This window comes from Oxyura jamaicensis, chromosome 33, assembly GCF_011077185.1.
Source record: "Oxyura jamaicensis isolate SHBP4307 breed ruddy duck chromosome 33, BPBGC_Ojam_1.0, whole genome shotgun sequence".
Lineage (NCBI taxonomy): Eukaryota > Metazoa > Chordata > Aves > Anseriformes > Anatidae > Oxyura > Oxyura jamaicensis.
The window spans coordinates 1575356-1602128 of record NC_048924.1 but is presented as its reverse complement, the minus strand read 5'-3'; the positions used below and the strand labels follow the sequence as shown (position 1 = coordinate 1602128).

Genomic DNA, 26773 nt, shown 5'->3' with positions numbered 1-26773 from the left:
CTTTACTGTGCTTTACAGGGTATGTTTCACCTGATACGCTTTTTTTGGCCAAAACCATGCTCTGGTGGTGCAGTCCCACGGGGGTAAGAGGCAGGTGGGTGTCACCCAGGGCATCTCACGGAGGGGGAAACAGGATCCATCATCGCAGCACGCAGCAGACCCTTCACTCCAGAAGCGCAGCCACTGTCCTGGAAAGCTCCACAGAGGCACTTTTGTCCCCATCAGGTCCCCTAAACTTGTCTAACTCCTCAGTGCCCGCAGGGCTACACCAGCACTGGGTCAGCCACAGAGGCTGGGCAGGGGAGCGCAGGGGCAGAAAACAGGGCAGCACATGGATATCACCCCAGCGTTCAATACAGGCATCCAAGTCTTTCTCCCTTTCCCTTGAAACCCCTGAAACATGCAGAAAGGAATCCCACAGACCAGGCTAGTTAGCGATTTCTTTATCCAGCTTTGCTTCGCTCCACATTTTGCTCCAGCTTCACATGTCCACGTGAATTCAATCTGTAGAGAGTTCCTGACAGCCTGATACCTGCGAGGGAAGGATGGCACCACGACCACACCGTTTCCAGGGTGGGTGGAGAGGAGAAAAAAAGAAGTCACCACCTTTGTCTAACAGATGCGTTGTAATATGAAATGAAAGCTTAACAAAATCTTAAGAAAATCCCTCCCAGCCCTAGCCTACCGCTCTACCAGCGCAGCACATAGCATGTTTGAGACCTGCTCAGCTCAGCACGTGCCGGAGGGCCAGCTGGGTGTGCTGGCCCACTTCTACTCATGGTTTCTTGCCAGTCTGTGAGCGTCACGGGAGCTGGTTCCTCTCAGAAAAGCAGAGCACGCTTGCCAGAGAAAAGCCCTCACACAGGTTTTAGGTCCCAATGACAAATTTCTACTGAGAGCTACAGGAGAGCGCAGCCTGGTGACTTCAGCCTCGCAGCTCCAGCGACCAAGCAGCACGTTTCCACCACTGGCAGCTCGCAGGCTCTAAGAGCAAGGCGCTCCCCTGCCAAAAGGCAGCCGAGAAGCCAACAGCTCGGGGGCTGAGAGGGTGCCCAGGAGCGTCCAGATCTCTGCTCGTGTCCTTGTGCTGGAGGTGAGGCGTCTTCATGCGTGACAAAAGGATCACAGAAGTCTCTTATCCCGTCCCTTTCTATTTTAAGATGATGTGGTAGCTATCATTGGTTTCAGCTGCAAAGGAAGGAAAAAGCTCATGAGACACTCGTAAGAGCAAAGGGATCCACTGGACCCAGGAGCTCCCCAGGAAATACACAAAACCCAGGCACTTACACACCTTTCATGGTGTCCAGAACAAAACAGGATTCGTCTTGGAAGTTCTGAATCATCTGAAAGAAGGCATGAAAAGCAGCTGAGTCCAAAGCTGTATTTAAACACGGGAAGTGTTTCACAGAAAGGGCTGGAAGCTGCTTGCTCAGGAGGTAGGAAATGCACCAGCCGTAAATATTTATTCCTTCGTTATTCCTTTATTCCTCTCCAGGACTGAAGATCCGAACCCGCAAGCCTAAGATGCAGGTCTGAAAGCGAAGTCCTCCCGGAGCAGCTCCCCTCCCTGCTCTCCCAGCCCAGCTGAGCACACAGGAGGGCGCGTGCCCAACCCGTGGTGCTCGGGGAGCGCTGCTCACCGCAGCGAACCCCACAGGGATCTGCTGCCAGCAGCAGGGCAACGTCCCCAGTGCCAACATCCTTGGCTCTGCGGGCTTCACCAACTAACTCCAACCCCTCAGAAACCAGAGGCAACGGAGCAGGGCCCTTCCCAAAGACCTGCTCGGGCAGGATCAGACACAAACCAGCTGAAGCAACCCAGCCAAGGGGTAGGGAATAAGCACCGCGAGGCCGTTACCTCGTCGCTGATCAGCACGTGTATCCCCGTCGGACCTTGCTTGTAAATCTGGCTGATCTGCTGCGAGGAGATGCTGAACAGCTGGGCCAGCTTCTCTGTCAGCTCCACCGCCGTCAGCTCCTCCAGATAAATGGCGTGGTACACTGCAAGGGGACGCGGCGCGGTAGCCAGGCAGAGAGCAGCCCCAGTGTCTGCACCATGGCTGCAGAGACCAGCTCGCTCACCCGGGGGGCAGAGCAGCACCACGAGCAGAACCATCCCAGCCCCCCCGGCAGGGCCGTGCACCTTTTCAGCACTGGGCTACCTGCTCTATGAGCTTTCCAAGCCCAAGCTGCTAAAATTGTCATGCAACTGCAGCTGGTGTCTGGTGTCTGCTCTGGCTATGTGGCTGCAGCGTGCCCCCAGCTATAAAACCTGGCCATCGTCAGCGCTCGATCTGCATTCACGCAGTCCTCGCCCCTAAAAGCTTCTCTTGATTACCATCGGGGAGCTGCACTTTGTACCACTCCTGGTACAGTTTGCAGTCGCAGCAGGGTAGAAAACCACCCCCCGAGCCCCCTTGTTCTCCCACTCCTGCAGTGGGTCCTGGGGGGATGCGAGAGGACCCAGACAGGAGCAGGGCGAGGAGAGGCCACGCCGCTGCTTTTGCGCTTGCTGCTCCAATCACAGAGGTGGATGAACCGGCGCCTGGCTGCTCCACGAATGTAGGTCACTCATTGTTGTCTGGGCAGGGCTGGGTTCTCGCAGGAGCTATCATTTGGCGGCTCAGAGCAGGCAGCACGCCAACAGTCTCAGTCTGCAGCCACCCATTTGGTCAGCAAGGGAAAAACATCGGCTGGGCAGGACTGGGGCAAGTAAGAAAGGCGCTCCCGGCAGTCCTGGGCCACCCTGATCAACGGAGAGCGTGCGCAGCGCCCCGCTCACGTCCAGAGCCTGCATCAGCTTGCAAGGGAACTCTGCCTCCTTGCAGGGAGGAGCAGAGAAAGCAGCCAGAACGAGGCACGGCAGCTGAAAGCCAAAGCCACAAACCCTCTTCACGCTGCTACGCAGACTCAGAGCGTTACGGTAACGTACCGACAGCCCCGGCTGTTCGCTAGGGGAAGCTCGATGGGAGCTCAGAACCCCAGGGGCAGCAGTCTGGGGATCGGCACTGAGGAACAGCCCCACTGCGCCTGCGTTTCAGTCTGCCGAGCCCTGCTGCTGCTTCCTCCCCCTCGCCACCACCCAGGCACGCGTGTCCGCAGCGGTGCCACAAAGCCCTTACCGAAGAAGGTGCTGGTGACGGTGTCCCCGTCCTCGTGCTTCTGCTGGAGGTCCCTGAGCTGCTGGGACTCCTGGCACACGTAGATGGTCAGTCGGGGCCGCACCATCCTAGGGGCAGAGCAGTGAGTGAGCGCGGCACCCGCAGGACTGCCCAAGGCACTCAGCCAGCCGTCGTCACTGCCCAGTATCCTCAGAAACACCAGAGCACGTGAAGGAATTCACCTCGAAGCAACGTGGAAGGGGCCCCAGGGGTTCCAAACAGGGTCCCAGAGGCAGGTATAAGGCAGCATTCCCCTCACAGGAAGGTTACTCCACTGAATAACCATCCGTGGGCAGAGGAACGGAGCACGGCACGGGCAGCACCTCCCGGGCTGTGGCTGCCTCCCCTCAAACCGACCAAATCTTTTCCCCTCTCCCTCCAAGAGGAAAATAATTTCCAATGCTCCTTGCCCACGTGGATTTTCTTCCCCCAAACGGTCCCTGGAGCAGTTACCCTGCTGGCTAAGCTGTCCGATTAAACTGGACGGGGTTCACAAAGGTTAATGAAACTCTGCCCTCTGTAATAGCAAGTCCCAGGCCAACAAGCTAAAACCAAACCCTTCCCTGCCACGCACGATCCGCTTTTAGAGCAAGCCACCCACCGTCCTTTCAACGCGTTGAAGAGCCTGATGCCATCCGCAGGGCCACAGATCTGGATAACATCTTCTCTGGTCAGCTTCAGTAAATCTGCTCCTGCAGTTTGACATCAAGAGGGGAGAAAGTCACAAAAGCAGCCCAGAGCACCTGGGGTGGGGGCCCTGGACGCCCCCTGCAGAGCTCACCCCACCCCAAAGCCTCCAGCCCTCCGGTGACAGCCTCGCCCCGCTTCCCCCAGGACATTTCCATCTTTTTCCAGGCTGGTTTTGCAAGAACGCTTTGGTACGACCCCAGGGCCGGCAGTGTCAGCCGCTTTCCTTTGACAGCCTGCTACCCAGCGCCTCGAGACAACGGAGACCGTATTGCCAGGGAACGAGGGGAACGAGAGGAGACTCGGCACGAGCAGCTCTTTGCACGCAGCGCACCGGATCAGCGTTTCCCAGCTTGTTTTAAGACTGGGAGGTGCCGCGAGCTTTTGGAAGAGAAGCCACCACCATCCCCGTGGTTGTCAGTTGAGAGCGAGGTGAGAAACGAAGCCGACAGCTTTCAGGTAGCCAAGCTTTATTGCGTTACAGAGACGGGAGGTTTTCAAACAGCTGAATTGGCGAGGGGACAGGAAGGCGACGTTGGGAGCGGAAGGAAGCAGAGCGACCCGGCACGGACACGGAGGGGCTGCTGGAACCTACCTGAGAAGTTTCGGAAAAGCCGAGCAAAAGTGGAGAAGCGATTCCGGTGCAGCCACTGCTGGGCCTCCTGCGGGGTGCTCGTGGGCAAGAGGTTCTGCAAGGCAGGAAAAGAAACGTCACAGCCTCAGAGGAGGCACGGGCGCTTCCACCGAGGAACGAGCGCAGCTGACTCGGTGCCTGTAATCGTGCATCCAGAGCAGAGTGGGCTGGGCTCACCGCGCACGCCAATGAAGGCTGCAGCCTGGATGGGTTTTGATTTAAAGGCTTCACGGGGACAGAGGGGGAGGAAGGAAGCAACGGGGAAAGCATCAAAGATAAACTGATCAGCAAAGGTCACGGCGAGCTCCTAGCAGCTTGCTCCCAGCTCTGCCTTGCCGTACCGGACATTTTTCACTCTGCCACCTCTCCTTTCCCAATAGGAGCCAAAATGAAGTTATAACTCCCCAAAGACGTTAAGCTACAGCAGTCTCTTCCCAGGCAATGTGCAGCACAGCCACCCACGAGCCCACCACCACCACAGCAAAGCCCCTTTGCGCCCCGTGTCCCATCCTTACCACAAGCACAAGCTCTGAAGAGTGACTTACATCTGCGATCGGAGGGGGTGGCTCGGGCTGGTGGTTCGGAGAGCCATTTCTAGATGGGGGAAAGAGCCAGACAGAGCACAACACGTGGTTAGCACTGCCCTTCCCTTCCTGGCACGGGATGCCCGCAGGCAACAACACCGCCCTGCAAAGCACAGCGCCCGGTTGGTATCGGTGCCGCTCCGGCACCGCGGAAGCACGGGGGCACCGCTGCTTGCTGGCGGCCCCGCAGCGGCAGCACCACCACCGCTGCGGTGAGACACTTGGCAAGCACCAACGGCTCAGGTAAGAGCGGTAACGCGGCGGGGGAAGGCAAAGCGAAGCAGGCTGGAAGCCCAGCGCAGGGGGCTGCTGACCAAACGCGCTCGCTTCTCATGCGAGAGCCCAGCTTTCTGCGAGCGAGGAAAAGCAACAGCGCTCAGCTCCCAGGGCTTCCGTTCCTTTTTTCCGCCCTGACACTGCCTCTTTGCGGGCTGCTTGCGCCTCCTTGCGCCCTGGCACCGGGCGCTTCTTCCTTTTGCTGCCGGCTGGGGTGCATCGACCTCTCAGGCGAGCCAGGAACGGCCGGCCAGGCAGCCTGCCCTCCACACTCACCCTTCTCCGATGGAAAAGCTGCTGTGGGAGCTGTTGAAGCCAGGGGACGGCGCGTTATTGACGTACGTTATCTCTGGCCAGGGAGAACACTGCAAAGGAAAAGCCAAAGGGTCTCAGGTGGCTGTGGACAAGCCCACGCGTCCGCTCAGCGCAGGTTCACGGCCATTTGCTGGCTGGCAACGAAAGAGAATTAAAGAATAAAGCCGGCGATTAAAAGGAGCCCTGCTAATTCCCTGCAGCCAGGCACAAGCCTCAGAATAAGCAATCCTTAACCTCAAAAAGCCCCAAAACTGAAGCGCAGGGACATCAGACCCCAAGCCCTCCGTGTCACTGGGCTGACACGCGCAGCACCGCCAGCCTCAGCATCCCCACGGAGCACGAACCACCCGGGGCGGGACAGGGGCTCCCTCCCCAGGGCGCTGAAGAGCTCAGGCTTCCAGTTTCACAGACCGACACCTCCCAACAAAGGGAGGGAACCAGGGAGGTTTTCTGCTCACTGTGACCTACGTGGCTGGCTGCCACACGGGCAAAACGAAGCTTGCAGGCGGAGGGAAGATCTTGGGTTATTCGGGGGAAAAAACACTGACTTTTGAGGCACAAGAGCCCTTTTTCAGGCCTGCTGAAAATTACCTCCTCTGCCTAGGATATTTATCTGGCTTTTGCCTTGCAGCCATGAACGACTGAGGCGAACACCTCAGAGCAGAGCAGCCAGCTCCTCGCGCCCGGGCAATTCAGGCTTCATTAAAACAACGCCCCGGCCCCGCACGAGGCCGCGCCCCACCTCGGTGAGTATCGTGGTCTCGTAGGAGGGCTGGTACTTCTCCTTCTCGTGCGGCGTTCGCTTCTCCATCTTTTCCCGGTCGGTCTTCTGCTTCCGATCAGCTCCCTTGGGCTGGGAAGGGGATATCGGTGTTAGACCAGCGCTGCGGGACAGCGGGGGACCGCGACAGCCCGAGGAGCTGACTCGTCCTCCTGCTCCCCACGCTTTGGCAGCAGGTGCTGCACCACAACGCAGAGAGCCGGGACACGGGCTCGGCTTTGCCGTGACCTCAGAACAGCACCTACTTCCTTACAGCCAGGCCTGGGAGTGATGTTGCTTGCTGCCTTTGTAACGCGCTCAAAGCCTTGGGGATGGCAGCAAGCCAGAGATGCTCCAACCACCAAACCTCCCCGGCGCTCCCCTCCGCGGGACCCTACAGAAATTCCCTTCAAGCCACGAGCGGCAGCATCCCAACCGCAGCAATCCTGCACAGCGCGAGGCATCTTCCTCCTCCTCTCGACAGCAGAGCTGAGACCTGAACAAGCTCCCAGCCAGCTCCAAGCTGGGCGAGGAGGTGCTGCCCGGCCTGCTGCAGCCACGGGAATCTAACGGCTGCTGTCATCTTTGCAGCCCCCAAGGCCAACGCTGTGGCTACTGGAAGCTGGGAAGGATCTGCGCCCCCGCCAGGGACGAGCACAGACGGGACACCGACACCGAGCTCCTCCCCAGGCAGAAACGCTCCCAGCTGGAGGGGCGGAGGGGAGAAAGGGAAGAAGGGGCAGGAGCCCAGAGAGCATCAGCCCTAAGCCGAGGGCACCCTGCAGGGACGGGCCCACGGGCACCACCCCGAGCCCGCTGCCCCAGCAGTCACAGCCCCAGGGGATCAGGGCAATACCGGGAGCCTCCGCCAAGGGCTCGGGCAGGCAAACGCCGCGGTCGAGGGTCCCTGCGCTCCGGCAGCGCGGCGCGGGGCAGCGTTGGGAAGCGGCCGGTGGGACGGGTGCAGCTGCGTTCCAACGAGAGCTTTTTGAACACAGAACAGCAACAGGCAGCGGCTGCAACTTCTCGTCCGTCCTCAGCAGGGAGGCTGCGCCCTGGGGCTGCGGCTTCGCTCGTGGGCGCTTCAGCTACAGCTCTGGGTTCTCCCGTGGCAAGGTTGTCAGAGCCAAAGAAAATAAAAGCCACCCCCAAAACACATCCCAGGCGCAGGGAGCTGAAGCTCAGTAGAAACCCAGCGCCAGATGCTCGCGATGCCACTACCCTCAGGGTGCTCGTCTGCAGCCAGCCTGATCCTCTGAGCTCACAGCCATCCTCGTAGGCTATTTACATCCAGACACGAGCCAGAGCTCAAACAAGCCCTAGCAAATCACCCCTTGCCTTCAAAGTTTTGTAACGCAAGCAGGCAGGAGAGAGAGAAGGGAAAGAAGCCAAGTCAACAGCAGCAGGGCTCGCTGCCCGACATCCTACAGCAGCTTCACGATGAAACCGCAGAGCGGCGCAGGCTCCCAGCCAGGCAGCCAACCCGGGGGGACCAGGGCAGAGGGAGCACGGCCAGAGACGCCGTGTGGTGCTGGAGGGAGGACAGGGACAGGGGCAGGGCTCTGAGACAACATCAGCGACCCAGCGTGGGCACGGCTGCCCTGCGGCACGATGCCCGGGTGGTGCTGCATGTCACCTTGTGGGCACGTGCTGCCACGGCCAGATGCGGCTTTGGGTGCTCTGCAAAGGATTCGGGAGTTAGGAGGGGCAGCAGGCACACAGACCAGCAGCAGCCACAATGGGAACGGGTAATTATGGGATGAGGAGGTCGGACGGGCATCAAAACTCCCCACAGGATCTCCCAGGCGGGTAAGACTCGAGGCTGAGTGCGGGAGCTTCAGGAGAGAAGCACCACAACCCATTTACTGCCTGGTGTGCTGTCCTTGCCTTCCTGATTTTGGAGCCACGACGGCACCCAGGCTCCACCGAGACAGGAATGAGACCAGGAACAGGGGAGCGACCAGAAGGACCGAGGGTTTTCACTGCCTGCAAGCTCGGCCACGGTCCTGCAGCCGTGCTGCTCGCCGGGGCTGCGGCAGGGATCAGGGCTGGCTCCCGGCTCGCCTCCCACAGGGGCAGGACACAGCAGACGCTGGGTGCGCAGCGGGCTGAGGTACCTTGAAGACCTTGATCTGGCAGCTGGCCGAGTGCAGGTGCTCTGTGTACTCTCCGTTCTCGTTCTCCTTAAAGGTGTCTATCTGGACCCGAAAGGGCACCCCCTTCTCCCCGCCGTGCTTCCGCATGGTGAACTCCGTGCTGATGCAGTGAACCTGGGGGAAGGCAAGGCGCCCCGCCGTCAGCGTGGTGCCAAGGGCCAAACACAGCGCTCACGGGGGAGCAGGCGGCACCAGGAGCGTTAAGGAGTTCGGGAGCCGCAGCAGCAGAGGTGGAGCCGCATTCTTCCAGCGAGTTTTGCAAGCTCGTGGTGTTACGAGCAGCCCCCGGCTCAGCAGGGCAGAGAGCTCGGCTGCACCAGCCTCTGCGCGCCGGAGCCTGATTATTCTGGGCAGCAGGGCCAGAACATACCCAGGAGGTATTTCAGGCAGCTGGGGGGATTTGTGAGAGCATCTAAGCGAGATGGAGACGCTGTCACCTGAACCAGCAGGGCCTAAACCACCACACAAATAACACAATTGCAGGTGGCCAAGCCATGAGCTGCGAAGCCTCCTCCCATGCACGGCTCGTGGCAGGAGGCGAGGTGGATTTTGGTTTGCATCCTCCACCACTGCGGTACCTGGCGGCTATTTCCGAGCTGAGTCAAAAACCATCCCTTTCCCCCCCCCTTTTTCTCCTAAACCCCTGCGAGTGGAAGGTCCCCGTCCCCTCCCTTACCTGGATAAACACCGAGGTCCTCTTGGAAGGATCCCATAAGAACTCCACCGTGTTGAGCTGCGTTGGGTTTGCTCTGGGGTCAATGATGCCCACGGACATGGGGATATCTGCAGGAGCACACGCAGAGAGCCAGGTTTTGTCAGGAGGAGAAGCGGGGGAGTCGCAGGGACGCTACGGAAGGACCAAGCGCGCGTCTCCACCTGCAGAACGCGGCAGGGCTTTGGGGGCTCGGAGGCAGACCCCGAGGTGCTGCCCTGGGCACTCACCGATGTCCAGGATCCTGTCCCCAGGCCTGTTCCACCGCCAGCCCTCCAGCTGCTGATGCTCCGTGTACTGCAGGCGCCGGTCGTGAAACACCACCCGGAAAATGCTCTGGGGGGGACAAGCTGTCAGCGGCTGGGGCCCTCCCAGCAGACCCCCGGTCCTCAAGACAATTTTCCAGCGCAAGAAAAGGAGCAGAGAGGGGAGCGGAGGGACCTGAAGCCTCACGGAGAAACCAGGGCAACAAAGCAAAGCCCAGCTGGACCCTTGACAGGACAAGACCTCGCGTGCTGCTCCCTGCAGCCCCGGCTGGACACGAGCACCAAAGCTCTCCACTCACCTTCACCAGTTTCCCATTGATCTCCGGCAGCTCCCCAATTTTCCTGTTGTCCAGCATCCGGATTTCATACGACTGCCCTGAGGGAAGGAAGACGAAGGCTCCTTGCTGCTTGCCACGTACGAGCCTTTGCTGCCACCCTCCCTTGCAGTTTGACACCTTTTGCTGCCACGCTCAACACTCAGTGCGGGGTCACAGGAGCACGACCACCCCACCGCCCCCAGCGCTCCTCTCCAGCGAGAGGCAATCCTCCCCGTTCTGCTGGAGGATTTCCTAGCAGTCTCCCTTATCAGCCACACGCAGACCCGGCACGGGGCACAGAGGCACAGACCGATCACTGAGCTTTGCCTGGCTGCGGTCCCCTGCCCTGACCTCCTGATTCTACCCAGGAGCGACGCCAAGGCTGGGAGCCACACGACATGCCCACTGCCGGGCACCCCGGCACGCTCCCGCCCAGCTCTGGCAGCACGGAGCAGCTCAGAGAGCCTGGCAGCACCCAGCCGCACTTCACGCCGTGCAGATTTTACTCGTGTGAAATCCCACGGGCTGCTCGAGCCCCCACAGCAAGCCGAGGGCAGCAGCAAGGTGAAGGAGCCGGCGGATCCAAACGGGAGCAGCGCGGGGTCAGTGCCGGGTATTTCCACTCCCAGTGGGAACAGCCAAAGGCAGACCTGGGTTAAATCGAGGCGGGTGTAACCCGAGCGCCGGGGTTCCCTCACCTTGGTTGAGGTAGGTGAGCGTTTCGTCGTGGAGCTTCACCGCAGGGGACGTGGCCGCACACAGCACGTACTGGAAGGGCAGAATTTTGTTCTCGTTCTCCGGAGGCAAACTCGATTCTTCCTGTTTGAAGATGGGCAGGGCCAGGACGTCGCTGGAAAGAGAGGGGCCAGACGTTCACTTTGGCTCTGGCTCCAGAGATGCGGTAGGCGTCGAGTTCCTCCCGAGAGGAAGAGCTCTGAGCTTTTCAACTAAACCGAAACCAAGAAACGACGCCACCACGAGCTGTGCCATCTCTGCAGGGCTGCAAAGGGGCCTTACAGCAGACCAAGGAGGTCGGGGGAGAGGACCCGACCCCTGCCCTCGCTGAAGCTTTCTCAGGTTGGCCTCCCTAACGCGTTTCTTGCTTCGAGCCTACGCGAGAAGCGAGCCCGCGCTGCAAAGCCCAGCTCCTTCCCCAGCACGCCTGCTCCAGCACGGCAGGCAGGATGGCTCCCGTACCACGCTGAGGAATTCCTGCCCTCTCCCTCGGGACACCAGCCCAGGGCCCTGCTCGGCGATGGTTCGGCTTTGGGGGCACAGGAACGGGAGCCACGTGGGGAGAGCCAGCGAGGGGCAGAGCCCCCCGAGCCCGTTTTTAGGGCGGCAGCGAAGGGCTGAGCTCCGCCACCGTTAAGCCCGGCTCCTTCCCCATGAGAGGCTTCGAGACAGCTCCCGGGACAGCAGCAACAGCTCCCTGCCAGCTCCACGTGCGTGTGGGGAAAGCCTCCGCTTCCGCGCTTCCGATCGGGGTGTGGGAGAGAAGCTCCAGGAGCAGCAGAGCTGCGGGCAGGTTCTGCAGACGGAAGCGCCCGCTCAGTGCCCGGCTGTCGCCTCCGAAGCCGCCGCTTCTCCCCCAGATCCCCGGGCTCCAGCACACACCGGCAGCACCAAGAGCTCGGCTGCACGACCGCGAAGGAGCCGCGGCGGCCAGCCCTCGTCGTGCCGCCAGCAGCCACCTACCAGCGCTCGGCCCCGAGGTAGCAGCGTGCCTCCTCCATGGGCTCTGAAACCGGGGGCCCCTCGAAAACGTTCCCCCCCCCCCCCCGTCCTGCAGCACGGCGCTGCCGCGAGAGACGGGAGGAAAATGTCAGATGTCAGGCCACAAAGGTCAGCGCGCTCACCTCCGGGGGTAGCGCTCTATTTACGGGCGGCTTAGGTCAACAAAAGTCTCGGGGAAAAAAACGAGTCGGGTTTCAGCCGGCCCCGGTGCGAGGGTCTGCCCAGTGCGAGGGTCTGCCCGGGCGCTCCCCAGCCGAGGGGCGAGGGGAAGCTGCCGCGGTGCTCACAGCGAGGTCCTGAGCAGAGGAACCGAAACACAGCCGAGGGCACTGCCGCGACGGAGAGGGGACGGGTGCGCCCCTCTCAGCTCCTGCGTGTCCGCGATTTGGCCAGCCAGCTGCCCGAGGGGCCTCAGTTAAACAAAACCAAGCGGTTCTGGCATCCCGAGAGGGCTCAGGGATAGCTCGGGGAAGGCGCTGCCTCTGCTTGTCTCTGGAAGGAAGAGAGCAGCTACTCAGCTTCCCCTGCATGAGGGCACCAAGTCAGCAGCTCCCTTTCACCGCCACCTTTCCCCTCTCCTGCCTCCCCCTCTCTCCCAGGGCCTTGTTTTTAATCCCAACATCCAACGTTTCCAGCTGCATCACTCCCAAAACACTCAAGTCTTGCGTCAGCTCGTCCCGGGAAAGCCTCTTGCAGAGAGAAGTCGGGGGCACAGCTGAAGGTTTACGTGGATTCTTTCTGGCTGCAGGGAAGGCCAGAGCAGCTCCCGCATCCACACCTCCACGCCAGCTCTCCCCACGCTCCCGCCTGGCCCCAGCGCTCCGGTCCAGCTCTCAGCAGGCGCGTCCTCGTCGCTACCAGGACCAGAGCTGGGGCTGCCAGGGCAGAGCTGCCAAGCGAGCACGAAGCCGCCTCCGGAGCCACGTGCTCCAGCAATCCGGTCTCAGCGTCCAGCACCGCGGGGTCCTGCTCACCGCCCCGGCACGAGGACCCCCCGGGGGTCCCGGTCCTCTCCTTCGCTCCTGGCTCTGCTCAGAGCCAGGACAGGGCTGGTCCCACCGGACAGACGCCCGCTGCTGCTCCTCGCAGGTAATTATTTGTGGCGAGGCAAAGCTCCTGGGGCGGTCACTGCCCGAAAACAAAGCCGGGGAACGGGGGAACGGGCTCTGCCAAGCGGCCCCGCACCAGGCACAGGACCAGCGCCGCGATCGAGCTGCGAGCCAAGGGCTGGGGGAGGCCGTGTGCTCGACCCCCGCCCGGCAGCGCCACGGCCGGTGCTCCAGCCTCCAAACCCCACTCCAGCAGCCGCCCCCCGCCCTGCACCACGCCCCCCCCCCGAGCCTTCCAGTGCCTGAAACCGGCACAGGCAGAACCCAGCTCCCGGGGGGCTCGGTGCGGCTGCAGCCCCCTCCCACGCCCCCGCCACGCCGGGCACCCCCCGGGACTGGCACAGCACCAGGGCGTGTGGATCCCCCCCGAGCCTCCCAAACCTCGCTCGTGGGGCACAAAACGGCACAGAACCACCGGGGGCTGGCGGGCACTGCCCTGGGGTGTGCCAGGAGCCCGGTGGGCGCGGGGGCGACCCCCCCACCCCCCTCCTACCTCATGCTGTAGGCCCCGGCGCCCAGCTCCTGGCCGATGCCCGAGAGGCTGGCATCGAAGTCCTGCACCAGGCCGGACTCGATCACCTCGTCCGCCAGCGGCAGCTTCAGCGCCCAGGCCATGATCCTTGCCCCAAGGGACAGGCGCAGGCCCCGGGGGCGGCTCCGTGCGTGTGTCCCCCCCTCGGTGGGGGGACGAGCAGGGGGGGTGCCCCGGTACCTCGCCCCTCTGCAGGGGGCAGGCGGTGGGGGCCGGCTGGGGGCTCTGCGGGGGTCTCTGCGCCGCTGCCCCGCTCCCTCCTCTGTGGCTCTGAGCCCCCCCCCCGGGCCGCTTTGGGGCTCCCAAGGTGGGGACCCCCAGACCCAATTCGGGGTCTCAGCACCCTCTCCCCCGAGCCCCGCAGCCCCCCCACGAGCCCCGCAGCCCCCTCCCCAGCCCCGCAGCCCCCTCCCCGCAGGCTCCGCCGGCCCCGACCCCCCGGGACCCCCCCCCCCACCGGCCTCACCCCGCCCGGGACCCCCTCCCCGGACCCCTCCCGCCCGCAGCCCCTTCCCTAGGGCTGCACCCCCAGGCCCGCTGAGCCCCCCCGAGGGGCTGCACCCACGGGACCCCCCCGCCTCCCAAGCCCCAGAGGCTCCCTCCGCGGAGCTGCCCCCCCCGGGACCCCCGGCCCCGCTCCGGCCCCGCCGAGGGCACCGGGCCGCGGCCCCCTCAAAATGGAGGCGGCGACGCCGCGGACCCCCCGCTCCAGCCCCAGCGGGGAGCCGGCCCCGCCCCCTCGGCCACCGTCAGCCAATAGAAGCCCGGCGCGGCCTGGTGACGCGCGGAGGGGGCCGCCAGTGGTGGGCCCCGCGCGGGGTTGCGGGAGCTGTGATTGGTCGGGAGAGGAGGTGGGCGGGGCGAGAGCGGCGCGGCGCGGGGCGCTCGGGTTCCCCCCGGCGGGGAGCGGGGCTGGGCGGAGACTGCGGGGCCGCGGGTTCGAGACCCGGGCCCGGCTCATTCGTGCGCTGAGCTGCGAGGCCTCAGCCCGGGGGGGGAAACCTGATGGAAACGCCCCGGAGCTGCTCAGAGCCCCCGAAAACCAGGCCCCGGTGGCACGGGGGGTGCAGCCCGGCACCGAGGGTGCACCCCTGTGCAAGGGAGAGCCCCCCCCGCACCCCTCCGAAAAGAAGGGGAAAAGGAAAAAGAAAAAAGAAAAATACTGTTTATTTCACACCACTACATCAAGTGCATCAGGCTGCCGTGGCCCCGGCGGGGCCCGTCCCCCGCCCCCCCCCACGCTCCCTGTCCGTCCATCCCCGTCTGTCCGTCCCCAGGCTCGGGGGGGGGGCTCGGAGGGACCCCCAGATCCTCCTCCCAGCTCGCTCTGCTGGCCTTGCGCGGCCCCCCCTGGAGTGCACGGGGACGGGGGGGGCAGGGGCACGAGGCCACCCTTATTTATGTCAAGCAGCAGCTCCCAGGGCCTCGGTGTCTCGACGCCTTCGTTTTCGGGTTCACGCGGCTCTGTTTGCTCCGAGCCGCCTCGCATCGGCAGGGGGAGAGGGCTGGGAACCGGGGGGGGGGGCGATGAAATAAAAGGGGGTGAAACTAAACCGGGGCTCACCGCTACCGAGCCGCGACGCTACCGGGCCTTAACGCTACCTCGGAAACACAGGAAAGTCGCGGAGAAGGGAGAAAACGGCCCAAAAAATGAAAAATCACTCCTGGAGGGGGGGGAGACCTGACACAGAAAGGCGGGGAGGGCGCCCCCCCCTCACCCAGGGGGCGTCGGGAGACACGGTGAGCGCAGGCGGGGGTCCGGCACCACGCACGTTACGGGACGACGAGGCACGCGCGACACGGGATGCGAACACGGTTGGGCCACGTGTGGGGCGGGAGGGGGGCACGGACACCTACGCGCACGGCTAGGGGGGGACCCGAGCCCCCCGCCGGAGCCGGGCAGAGGGGCGGGGGCCGGGGAAAGTCGGTCACAAAGTGCTGATGGCAGGAGGCTGGGGCGGGGGGGGGGGGGGCGGGGGGGGGGCGGGCGGGGCATGGGGGCCCCCCCGGCCCCTTTCCTTAGGGGATCTGAAAGACGTTGAGTTTGCTGGTGTTTTTGAGCGTCTGTCGGCGGTTGCAGAACCACACGCGGACGACTTCGCGGTCGTAGTTGAGCTCCTTGGCGATCTCGGTGATCTCCTGGCCGGTGGGCAGCGCGTTCTTCTCGAAGTAGGCGTTGAGCGCCTCGATGGCCTGCGGCGTGAAGGACGTCCGGCGCTTGCGCTTCTTGGAGGGCTCGCCGCCCACGAACTCCATCAGGTTCTGCTGCCCCTCCTGGTTGCGCAGCTCGGCCTCGCTCAGCCACTTCTCCAGCACCGGCTTCAGCTTCTGGGCGCTCTTGGGGGTGATGTCGAGCTTCTCGAACCTGCGGGGACAAGATGGACCGCGGGGTGCTGAGCGTGCGGCGGGGGCGAGGGCAAGCCCCGTGGCACCCCGCGACACCAGGACCGGGAGGTGTCTCCCTGTCCCGACCGCCCTCCTCTCCGCCTCTCCTAACCCCCTGCTGCCTACCCTCCCCGCGGCGCCCCCGGCCCCGCGCCCGTACCTGCAGATGGCCGACTGGCTGTAGGCAGGGCCCTCGGTGGCCGTCAGGGCCTGCCCCACCTGGGTCTGCGTCAGGCCGAGGGACAGGCGCCGGATCTTGAAGTTCTTGGCGAACTCCCGGATCTCCTCCAGGTTGATGCCGTCCTCCTCCACGCCGCTGTTGGGGGCCTGGGGCTCTGCGAGCAGAGGGCTGGCATGAAGGGCGGCCGGCGGCGAGCCCCCTGGGCTCCTCTCCCCTCGCGGGGAAGCCCAAATCCCGTCCCCCCCCGTCCCCGTTGCTCCTCGGAGGAGGGCAGAGCGACTCACTGGCCACCAGCTGGCTGACGGTGGGCGTCTCGGAGCAGGTGATGGGGACGGGCGCCGAGGCCGCCTTCGCCGCCGGCGCAGGGTTGGCGATGACCACGGCCGGCTGGGGCAGAGCGGGGGCCGGCTGGATGGGCTGCACCTGGGTGGGCAGCGAGGGTCAGCAGCGGGGCTGGAACCCCGGCCAGCACCCGGGCAGGGGTCCCCGATCCGGCACCATGTCCCCGACCTGGCACCGTGTCCCTGATCCGGCACCGTGTCCCCACGGCTGGCTCGATCCGTGCAGTTACACGGGTGGCCACCGCGCTGCTTTGGCTCAGGGTGGGGTGAAACGGGCTCGGGGAAGGAGGAGGGAGCCACCCGGCCACCCAGTACGGGGCCACCCAGTTCTGTACTGGGTCCCGGCAGCCCCACCGCACAGGGGGGAGGTGAGGCACCGTGGGGCGGTTTGGGGGTGGCTGTCACCTCGGCTGGTGCCAGAGCCAGGCGGGGACACCGAGGGTCCCCATCCCAGCCGGGAAATGCAGCCTGCGAGCAGGACGCGCAGCATCCTTACGGGGCCCGGCCACGTCCCGAGGATGCTCGCGTTGTCCCCAGGCGGCGCAGCCCCAGCTCACCTCGGTCTTGGTGGGGGGCTCGGGGGGGCCGCTCTTCTTGATGGTGGCCGCTTGGATGGTGCCGCTGGCCAGCGTGGCGATCACCTGGCCCTGGGCATTGAGCAGCAGCTGGGGCGTCACCGCCTGCACCTGCAGGTTCGGGGCCGGCACCGGGCTGGCCGCCGCGATGCCGGGGGGGTTCACCACCCAGGGCAGGGTCCCGATCACCTGCGCGAGGGAGGAGAGCGGGGGCTGCGGGCGTGCATCCCGCCAGCGCCCTTCCCAGAGCCGCAGCACCACGTTTGCGGGGGGGGGGGGTACCCTGGGGACGCCCCCTCCCCATCCCCGGCGGTACCTGGCCCTGGGCGTTGGTCAGGATCTGCCCCGTGATGCCCTGCACGCTGGAGATGGTGTTGGCGATCACGGGGGCGGCTGCCAGGGAGCTGAGGAGCTGCGTTTGCCCCCCGAGGGAGGCGGAGATCTGCGGAGAACCGAAAGGCAGCGGTTAGGGACGGGCGCACGGAGCCGCTCGTCCCCCCCGCCGGCCCGGCCGCCGCCGGTCCCGGGGGGGTCGCGGCCCCCCCCCCCCCCCCCCGTGGCAGGGCGGCCCCCGCCTCGCTGCCGCGATGGGAAGCGGTCGTTTCCCATTTATCGCCAGGGATTTTTCCTAAGCCACTCGCTGGGCTGCCCGTGCGGTCACCGGAGAGGGACGAGCGCCCATCAGGGATGGGGAAAGCGATGCCGGGGATCTGCTGCCGGGAAACGGGAGCGGGCGCGGGGCTGGGGCTGCCCGGCTCCTTACTATGCCAGGGTTAAAGGCAAATCCCGCGGGCTGCACTGCGATCTGGGTCTGCGGCTCAAGCGGCTTCGCCACGGGTGGCGTGGGCGCTGCAGCGGGCTGTGGCAGGAGGGGGGGCTGGCTGGGCACGGCGGGCGCCGGGGGGAACACGCTCTGCGGCTGGAGGGGGGGCCGGGGCTGGACCGCAGCCGGCAGCGGCTGGGCAGGCTGCACCGGCGCCGGTATCGCGGCGTTGAGGACGGCGGCGGCTGCGAAGAGATGGAGAGAGCGTGAGCTGGGGAGAGCAGGGGACGGCGGGGAGGCTCCGGGATGAGACCCGAGGCTCGGCGAGGCCCCTGTCCGCCCCCTCCCAAAGGGAACCGCATCGCCCGTGGCGCCTCCGTGCGCTCGCACGTCCCAAAGGAGCTCCCGGCAGCCGCGCACCAGGCAGGGCTGAGCTGCAGGATGCGTCCTGCCCCGCCGAAGGGCTGGGTTCACCCAGAGCGGGCAGCCCGGGGCCCCCGTCCCAGCTGGGGATGGATCCGAGCAAGGCTTTCTCCCCCTGGCTCCGGAGGGAGCTCGGAGGAGGCAATTCCCTGCTGGAGAAGGGCACAAATCCTGCCTGGGCAGCGCACAGCCCCTGCGGTGCTGCCCCTTGGGGAGGGTCTCAGCCCCTGCAGACCTGCACCCGCTGCAGCGGTGTGAGAAAGCCACAGCCCCAAACCTGCCCCAGACCCCAGACCCCGAGCACTGTCCCTGTAGCCTCATCTCCCCCCCGCCACTGCCTTCCTCCCTCCCCCCCCCCCGCGGGGGCTGTCCTCCCCCTCACCGCTGCCTTCCTCCCTCGCGCCGTCTCCTTCCTCCCTCCCTCTCGCCGCCCCTCTCCGACGCTCCCAGCACCTTTCGGCCTCGGGGGGGTCGCGACAAACCCTGCTTCTTCCAGCGCCCGCGATTAAACACCGTTTCAGACCCCTCCTGGAGAGGACGGCCTCGGTTCGGCAACAAGCCGGGGAGGACCAGGCGTGCAATTAAGGATGCTGCAAAGCAGAAGAGCACCGGTTACCTTGCAGATTGGCTATAGGTGGTTTGAAAATTCCCCCTGTAGGAGAAGCAGCCGTCAGTCCGGGAAGGGCAGCGACCGTTGCTGTAGGAAATGTCCACACAGCCAGCCCCTGCTGACCTGCCACTTGACCTGCAATACTGATGGGGATAAGAAGAGGTTGAGTAACTGTCCCTGCTGGAACCATTACTCCTGTCACAACTGTTGCTAAGTTTTCCTGAGTCAAGACCTGCAAAAGCAAACAAGATTTAAAAAAGAACAAAAATCAACGCCACTGCAGACAGCATCAGCGAGGCAAGAGCGAGCACAGTCTTTGCAAAGGGGCGCGCAGCTGGCCCGGGGTCCCTCCCATCTCAGCAGCTGGGTTCCCAGCTCCGCGGAGCCCCCCACGGCCCCCCCGGGGGGGGGGTGCCCCCCATACCCCCCCCCCCACCACCACCACCGCGGCTCTGGCAGCACCTCGGGCGGCGAGGGCGCCGAGCGGAGGGATGGCGGCGTGGTCCGGGAGGCAGCTCCTGCGCCCCGTGCCACCAGCCGCCGTCGCTGCCCCGGGTGCCCACCACCACCCGGATGCCCCCCCCCCCCCCCAGCCCCAGGTCCCTGCCCCCCCCCCCTTCCCCCCCGGGGTCCCCTGCAAGCTGCCGTGCTCCCCCTGCCCTCCACCCCCCCGGTGCCCCAGCCCCGTCCCACGGCCCCCCCGGGGTAGTTACCTGCGGGGCGGCCAGCGGGGCCACGGGCTGCGGCTGCTGGCTGGCGGCGTGGCCGAAGGTGCCGCCGGGGGGGACACTGCTGGGGGATGCTCCGGCTGCCGGCTTGGTTTTGCCTTGGGGGGGGGCAGAGGAGAGGGTTTGAGAGGCGCTGGGGTAAGGGGGGGACCCAAATCACAGCCCCCCCCCCCCACCCCTGGGGATGAGCGTCCCTCCCAGGGCTGTCCCCGTCCCCCCCGGGATGGGGCTGGGGCATCACCGGAGCAGCAGCCCCCCCTCAGGATCTGGGGGGGTCATTGCCTTGGTTACGGGGTGCGGGGGAAGGGAGTTCGGGTCTTATTATGGGATGTTCAGGGCAGGGACCCAGGAAGGGGTTAGGAGATCTGGGGGGGTGCGCTTGTTCCCCCAGCAGCCCAAAGCAGCAGCGGCTGCAGCGGTGCCAGCACCCAACGGGGGCACCCTGGGGACGTGGAAGTTTTGTAATAAAAAAAAACAGTTTCCAGAAAATGGACGCAATAATTCGCGGCACGGGTGAAATCTTGCATTCTTCTGCTACAGCTGTTTTAGTTCATTTTCATTTGCGTTTTTCAACCCAAATGCACAGGCGATATTAATATTTGTAAGTTATCATTAACACCCAGGTAAGAGGAACCCTCCTTCCTAATCCTTATTTATTACTTTGGAAAGACCTATTTATTTTTTGAGCAACCTCTTGTATTTATTCTGCTCAGCTTCTAATAACGGCAGCCCTGGGGTACAAAATCCACATAATCCTCTTCTGTTTTTGGAAAAAGAAAGACACCCTTTTCCTGCCTTCTCCTTCGGCAGAAAAACTTTTACCAAATAAATACTTTTCTCATCTACGAGCCAGGCATTTCTCAGATTTGTGTCGCTGCCCAGAAATAGCTACAGGTCCACGAAGCTTTTTTTTTTTTAAAAAAAAAGCCTTTTTAATTTTTTTTTTTTTGGTACCAAAAATCTAAGTGGTTCTAAGACAAGGTCGAAGCGCTGCTCTGGGCGCAGGATGCTTCCCCCTCCCAGCCGCCGGAGGAGGAGTTGGTTTGCTGAACCCTAACCGAGCTCGGCACGGGGATGCTCCGGAGCAAGGAATGGGGGCTGCTCGTCCGACCGAGCGCCCCGGAGCCCAATCTGCCTGCAGGGCCGGCAGGAGCGGGGCAGCCCAGGGAAGGAGCCGGGGCAGGGAAGCATCTCACCGGCCGCCTCTGCGCTGCACGAGGTCTCGGCGCTGGGCGGCACGTCCTCGCTGCCCGGGTCGCCGCTCCCTCGTGGGGAGCCCCGTGCGCCCTCCCCGGGTGGCATCTCCAAAGGTTTCCTGTCCTCCTCGGCCGGCGGCGGGGCGTCCACGCCGACCTCCAGCACGCGGATCGTCTCGTGGCTGGACATGACGATGACCTGCGAAGGTGTCCCCACACGTCCGTCAGCTCCAGGTGCTGGCCCCCGCGCCCCAGTGCAGAGCGACGGCTGCCGGACTCCCCCCGTCCCGTGGGACCCCTAAAACAGAGCATGCAGAGCCCCCCATCCCCTCGAGAAGGGGTGTACGGGGTGAACGCCGCCCCAGCACAGCGGGGTCCGGGCCAGCACCTCGCTGCGTGAGTTAATCAGAGCTTCAGGGGTCCCCCGTAATTAACCCCAGCTCTGTGTGTGTTGGTGGACGATGTCTGCAGCGGTAAAACACGGCTGGCAACGGCCATGGTGGCCCCAGCGGAGCTGAAATTTGCTGTTAAAAGCCAGCAAACCAGCAAAATGCCCTGCGCAGTGGCAGAACAACGCCAGAGTGAACGGCTGGGGCTGGGCAAGTCCCCAGTATGCCGCCTCCTGCGCGGGGACACGGGGAGCCCAGAGCAGTTTTGCTCCCCCGGCTGGAGTTTTGCTCCTCTGGATGCAAAAGCAGCCGAAGGCAGCTCCCAGGGCTGCGGGCAGCCGAGGCGTGGAGCAGTTTTCCTGCAGCCGCTGCCCCCACGCCTCACCCTGCGCGCGCCGTGCTGGGACCCGGGGTGCCCCTACCTGCTCGTTGACCGTCAGCGGGGCCTCCTGGGTCTTCACGGCTTCGGGGTCCATGGTGTCCCCGGGGGGGCGGGAGAGGGCAGGGGGAGCCGGCTCACACCTTCCTCATGCTGCAAGCGAGGGACACCGCCGTTTGTCCCCGAGCCAGCGGGCGCCGCGGGGCCACGCGCTGGGAGCCGAGCGCACCCGAGGGCTCCCCACACTGCCCTGCCCTTCAGCCTCCCATTGTAACGGCTCTTTACCAGCCCTGACCGGGGCTAGGGGGGGGGGTGCAGGGCTTGCTGACGCCCCCCTGCCCTGCTGCAGGGGGATGCATGAGCCTGGGGGGCACCTCCGAGCACCCCGTCCCCAGCAGGAGGCTGTGGAAGAGTCGGTGTCCCCGCGGAGGGGCTGGGGACGTGGGGCCAGCCCAGTTTGTTTGGTGAGGGTCAGACACACAACGAGCAAAGAAAACTTGCTCCGAGGGGCAAGCCTCTTCCCCCCTCCTCTCCCACTGTGCTGGGGGAGATGAGGATGCGATTCCTGCAGCGCCTTTCAAAAACCCTCAAAAAGCAGCTGAGCACCCGCGGCTGCTCGGGCACGGAGCAGGTCCCCGGGGGGCTCGGGGACACCTCTCGAGCCCCTGATGCGGAATGCCAGCAGCAGGAGCCTCGACCTGCTCCGTCCCAAGGGGGCCCGGGTCGCTGGGGTGCTTTGGCTGATGTTTTTTGGGGGTGAAACAAGTCGCTCCCGATGGGAAGGGGCTCGGCACACCTGTTGGGAGGCGGCTCGTCCTCCCCCCGCGCCCCTCATTATCCCGTTTGGTCACGTAGTGTCCCCTCGCCGCCTTACAGGAGCATAATTGCCTTTATAAGAGGCTTATGAATTTTTTATTAGGAACGTCTCTGGGACGCATTTAACCAGCCAGCCTGGATGACATTCAAAATTACTTGATGCATGTGCAAAGGTGTCCTTGTTTGTGGAGCTGCGCGGGCGCCTGGGGCGTGTTTATCCTGGTGGGTGCAGCCAGACCCCGGCTCTCCCTGCCCAAAATGCCCCAAAACGCTGGGCCCCGCAGCTCCCTCTGCCCTGGGCCTGATCCTGTCTCTGCCCCACGGAGTGCGTCCTGAGCCAGGGCCGGCGTTTGTGCGCCATTCCTAAACACCATCGCTTGGATCCCGCCAGTCCAAGAGGGCCCAAACTGGATTACGAGCCAAATCCTCATTTGAAACTCAGTGGGGGCTGAGCACCTCGCTCCCTGAGGCTGGCTTTTCCAACACCGCTCACCATTTATTGTCCGCGGCCAAACGATGCCGGGGGCCCAGCACCGGGAGGGGGCTCGGCCGCCGCCTGCCCCTGCCTTGGTCCTGCCGGGCTCATCCCAAACCTCGCCCGGGGCCCGGGACCGGGGGGCTGCAGGGCTTCATCCCCGTGGCCGGATTCGGCGAGGGCGACCCCGCAGCCCGCGCCTGCTCCCTGGTACCCGCTGCGAATTTTTAAACCTGGCCAGAGGTTCAGAGCACACAAACACCTTGGGATGCCAGCGCGCGGTTTAATTAACAATTTATTCTGGTGCAACAGAGAGCAGAGCAAGGGACGAGCTAGCGGCTTACGCAGGCAGCTGGCGTTATTAAAAGTTAATGAGCTCCCCGGCAGCCAGAGCTGGGCGAGTGGCGAGGAAGCCGGAGCAGGGGACGCTTGTGCTGCCTGCAAGGGGCCGGCAGGGAGGAAAACCGGCAGACCCGAGGCGCGAAGGGTCCCGCCTCGTGCCGGGAGAGAGGGAGAAGGAAAACTCGCAGCGGGTGGCAGGCTCTGGTCGGGGGGCTCTGCCCTGCGTGCTGCTGAATTCCCCCCACCGGCCGCACTCTGGGTGCTGCAGATCGCGATGTGTCACCTCTGTGTCACCTGGCCCCTGTCCTGGCACCAGCGGGGCAGCCTTTGCACCCCCGTGTTGAGCGCCCGGCATTGCCTGGCACGGGGCAGCTCCGTCCTGCGGCTGGGCCTGCAGGAGGTGGGGAAGGTTCTCGGTCCCGTCCCTTCCCCTCCCCGCCTGGGACGTCACCGTGTCCCCCAGCGCCTGTCACGTTGGTGTCCCCAGAGGGGGCACCGGGGCTGCCTTTATGGAAGGGGACGCCGACACAGGTTAGGTGAGGTGAAACCCAAGAAGCTCAGCTATCTACAGCGTTACACAGGGCACGTGTAAGCAGCTGCCGGACCGACAGACAGACAGACGGACGGACAGACGGACGGACAGACACCTCCGCGCCCCGGGAGAGGAGCCAGGCAGCCCCCAGGCCAGCCCGTCCGTCCCCAGACCCCAAGGGTGCTGAGCACCCCACTCTTTGGGTCATGATGGAGAGGGACGGAGCACTCCAGGGGCCACTCGGTCTGTAGGGAAACCGTTCCCAACAGCTGGGGCACGTCCAGAACCCCAAAACACCCCCAGGGCACTGCAGGGAGGGCGCAGCCGAAGCCCCCGGAGGGAGCGCGCCCCAACGGAGGGGTCTCGGGGCGGCCCCGGGCGCTCACTCACGGTTTGCTCTGGGTGCAGTCGGGCTCCTGCAGGGGCTCAGGGCTGCTCCTCGGGGCAGCGCTCCGGGTTCGCGCAGTCGGCTGTGGGGAGAGAGAAAGAAGGGCTGGAGGGGAGGCTGATCCCCGGGGACAAGAAGCCCCGAGCCGAAGAAGCGAACCGTCCCCAGCACGCGCGGTGGCCAAAAGCTAACGCACGAATTCGTCTCCCTCGGGGACTCGGGGGGCCGCGATGCAGGGACCCCGCCGCAAGCACCAGGGCTCGTCCAACCCCCCCGGCCCCACGAGGTGAGGCGAGGCCAGGAGCCGCTCTCCGTGCCGCGGGATTCTCCCAACACGGCCGGAGCAGCCAGAGGCTGCGGAGGGCATCGCGCCCGCGCGCCAGCCGCCGCATTTATCGCGGCGAGGGACTTCGATCCGCTCAGGCTTGCCCCGCGGGGGAAGACTCAAATAACGCAGAGAGAAGAGGAGAGAATTTTTTTTTTCCTCGGTGCTGTGCAAAGAGACCAATTAGTGCGCTAGACGATTAAACAGACATTTCATCATGTCAGGCTCGGCGCGGTTTGGCGGCGCGCTTTGGGTTTGGGAGCGGGCTGCTTCTCCTCCAGCAGCCCTTCTGCAGGTCGGCAGTACCATTTCATTTTCCTTCTTCACACATTTTTCGCAATTAATGGGACAAATAATTTGTCCAGATGGTGGTGTTAAGTGCACGCAGCAAGAAGACAGCCATTTCGCAACAGATGGCGACAAGGAAATGAAATGCACAAAATAATAATAATATTAAAAAAAAAAGAGGGGGAAAAAAAGGAGAGGATAATTTAAGATGCTCTGAGTCTCACTGTGAATATAATTGCCATGTTAATTACAAGCGTTGATGAGTCAGAAACGTAGCCACTTGGACCCCAAGTGGGCAGAAACCTAAGTTTGAACAAACTTGCCACAGGTGAGAAGCCCTCGGAGGTTAATTAGGGCCGGTCCGTACAGAAGACACTTTGGACACGGTTACAGCTCGCTAATTACTCCAGGTTAATTCCTTTGGACGGCCATTCCTGCCCCAGGCCCGGGGCTTTCCATACTCCATAAGCCCGGGAAAGGCCCTGCCACAGGCGGGCGAGCCTCAAGGCCGCCTTAACACCGACTTCTCCCCCACTTGGGGCTCGCACACTCGCACCCCAGCGTGGCAAGGGCAGCCCTCACGGGGCCCTCGTGCCCTTTCTTTGCCCTTTCTTGAAGTTTATGGCCCCAGAGACATGTCAGTGCGAGGCCGACCTGCTGCTTGCTTGCGGTCGCTGTGCTGTGCGCCCACCGGCCTTCGCAGAGAGGAAACCCAGCGCTCCCAGTCTGCGCCAGCTCCCTGTTTTCCGCAGCGCGGCCATTCGGGTTTTCTCTTCGAAGCCCAAACATCTGCTGGCGCCCCAGAGGCACCGTCCCGGGGCTCCCAGCACACCTCACAAGCCACCTCTGCGCCCTGCGGGCAGCGAGCCCGGCCACGGCAGCCGAGGGGGAAACTGAGGCAGGGGATGAGATGCGCCCCCCTGCCACAAACCGGCCTGCAGATCTCCAACCCTCCCCTTTCCGACCAAAACAGGCTGCTCGGAGCTGCTGGGAGCATTCCTGCAGCCCAGCCGATGAGGAGCTCAGCCCCGCAGCATCACGCTGCCGGACCCGAACGCGGCTTCTTAATGCAACCTGGCGGGGCAAAGAGGATTACGGGACTCAGAGCCCAAGGAGATGAGCGTCTAATTCCTTCAGTTGTGCTTAAAAACACGTGCTTAGGCACCCCGGCAAAGGGAGCAGAGTGCAGCAGCCCCCAGCTCCTAATCAAAATCTTTGCACTAAGCAACGAGAGGATGCAAATCTGATTTCTGCCCCATCCTTTTGGCACCGCAGGGGCTCCGGGACAGCCCGTCGGCATTGCTCGGTCATGGTAAAACAGCCCCCGGGCGCACTGGGCTCAGGCCACGGCCGCGTCCCTTTGCGCTCCCAGGTTGCCGAGATGGTTTCACGCCAAAACCAGGCACCAGACCCCAGTGTGGCACCGCACGAGGACCTCAGCTCCTGGCACAGGACTGCAAAATGCTGATGCCCCGCTGCAGGAGCAGCTCTCCGGCCCCCGGCCCAAGCCCTGCCTGGCTGGCTGCAGCAGGGAGCGTGGTTTTACGGCCAGCTGTAAATTCCTGGAGATTGGGGCTCTAAGGGAAAGCTGGCGTCAGCCGTAACTGGAAGACTACGAAGGCTTCAAGACAGAGTTTTTTTTCTGCTGGGAGGGCTTTGGAGAAGCTCCCCGGCGCTCCCGGTTACTCATCCATGGCGTGAGTCAAGCTCGTTCCTGGAAAAACCCATGCCAGGGCTTGGGCCAGCCAAATCTTGAAGGCGAGTCCGGGAAAAGGCATCGATGAGCCCAAGGGGAGCCCTGCCAAGGCGAGCAAAAAGACGCAGGGGCTGCTCGGAGCCAGCAGGAGCCACGCTCGAGCGAAGAGAGCGGGGCTGAGCTGAGCTCAGCCACGTGCCCACGGGCACCAGGGCAGGAGCAAGCTTGGGGGGGGGTCTGCGTGGCTGAAATGGAGCCCCCGGCACGCCCCAGCCTGGACCCCCTCGCCCCAGCGCTGCATTTTGCCATGCAGACACGTGTGTGAGACGGAGCACAAAAGGGAGAGGGCGCTTCGCGTCGGCCAGCAGCGACGTGCCCGGTGCTGGCACCGTGCGCTGCGGGACCCCAGCCCAAGCATGGGGAAACACTCAAAATCAGTTGACCAGGGCTTCTTGCCAGCCTGGGGGTTTAACTCCATTATTTGCTAAATCCTCTTTGCACCGTTGGAAATAAACATTTTTCTCCTGGCCGTGTTGTGCTTTTACCCTTTCCAGCCACTATTGCCCTAAAACGCCCACGGGAAGGTGCGGGGCAGCCCTGTGCGCTGCGCCCACCTCCGCCACCGACGGCTCGCACGACCTTGGTTGCATCACTTCACCTTCGCTTCGCTTCCCACCTTCATGGGGTTTGGGGGG

At 63.9% G+C, this 26773-nt stretch overlaps 3 protein-coding genes across 9 annotated transcripts in view; 1 reads left to right on the top strand and 2 right to left on the bottom strand.

Annotated features, from left to right (window-relative positions):
• Nucleotides 1–427: 427 nt before the first annotated feature.
• On the bottom strand, nucleotides 428–13387 carry TFCP2 (transcription factor CP2). Of its 4 annotated transcripts, none has more exons than XM_035308937.1 (15): nucleotides 13208–13387; nucleotides 10567–10718; nucleotides 9851–9927; nucleotides 9516–9621; nucleotides 9250–9356; nucleotides 8535–8687; nucleotides 6400–6510; nucleotides 5619–5707; nucleotides 4998–5169; nucleotides 4444–4537; nucleotides 3763–3853; nucleotides 3123–3229; nucleotides 1859–2001; nucleotides 1292–1343; nucleotides 428–1188 (listed from the first exon to the last, which is right to left on the bottom strand). In XM_035308937.1, the coding sequence occupies exons 1-15, from the start codon at nucleotides 13327–13329 to the stop codon at nucleotides 1151–1153; spliced, it is 1614 nt and encodes a 537-aa protein (XP_035164828.1). In that variant the 5' UTR covers nucleotides 13330–13387; the 3' UTR covers nucleotides 428–1150. The 4 variants fall into 4 exon arrangements, with proteins under 4 accessions (XP_035164828.1, XP_035164829.1, XP_035164830.1 ...); XM_035308938.1 differs by having other exon boundaries at nucleotides 5028–5169; XM_035308939.1 differs by having other exon boundaries at nucleotides 4998–5076; nucleotides 13208–13386.
• A 1006-nt stretch (nucleotides 13388–14393) lies between these two features.
• POU6F1 (POU class 6 homeobox 1) lies at nucleotides 14394–23841 on the bottom strand. 4 transcript variants are annotated; one of them, XM_035308933.1, is made up of 12 exons: nucleotides 23772–23841; nucleotides 21260–21369; nucleotides 20449–20647; nucleotides 19238–19350; nucleotides 18531–18667; nucleotides 18318–18442; nucleotides 17492–17736; nucleotides 17045–17170; nucleotides 16711–16941; nucleotides 16097–16235; nucleotides 15792–15966; nucleotides 14394–15611 (listed from the first exon to the last, which is right to left on the bottom strand). In XM_035308933.1, exons 2-12 carry the CDS (start codon nucleotides 21311–21313, stop codon nucleotides 15266–15268), a joined length of 1890 nt encoding a protein of 629 aa, XP_035164824.1. In that variant the 5' UTR covers nucleotides 21314–21369; nucleotides 23772–23841; the 3' UTR covers nucleotides 14394–15265. The 4 variants fall into 4 exon arrangements, with proteins under 4 accessions (XP_035164824.1, XP_035164825.1, XP_035164826.1 ...); XM_035308934.1 differs by having other exon boundaries at nucleotides 16711–16917; XM_035308935.1 differs by lacking the exon at nucleotides 18318–18442 and having other exon boundaries at nucleotides 18531–18756.
• Nucleotides 23124–26773, top strand: part of DAZAP2 (DAZ associated protein 2) — a 10241-nt gene continuing 6591 nt past the window's right edge. Inside the window, exon 1 of the mRNA XM_035308827.1 lies at nucleotides 23124–23249. Coding sequence (XP_035164718.1) covers nucleotides 23124–23249 — 126 coding nt within the window. The remainder of the gene's footprint in view (nucleotides 23250–26773) is intronic.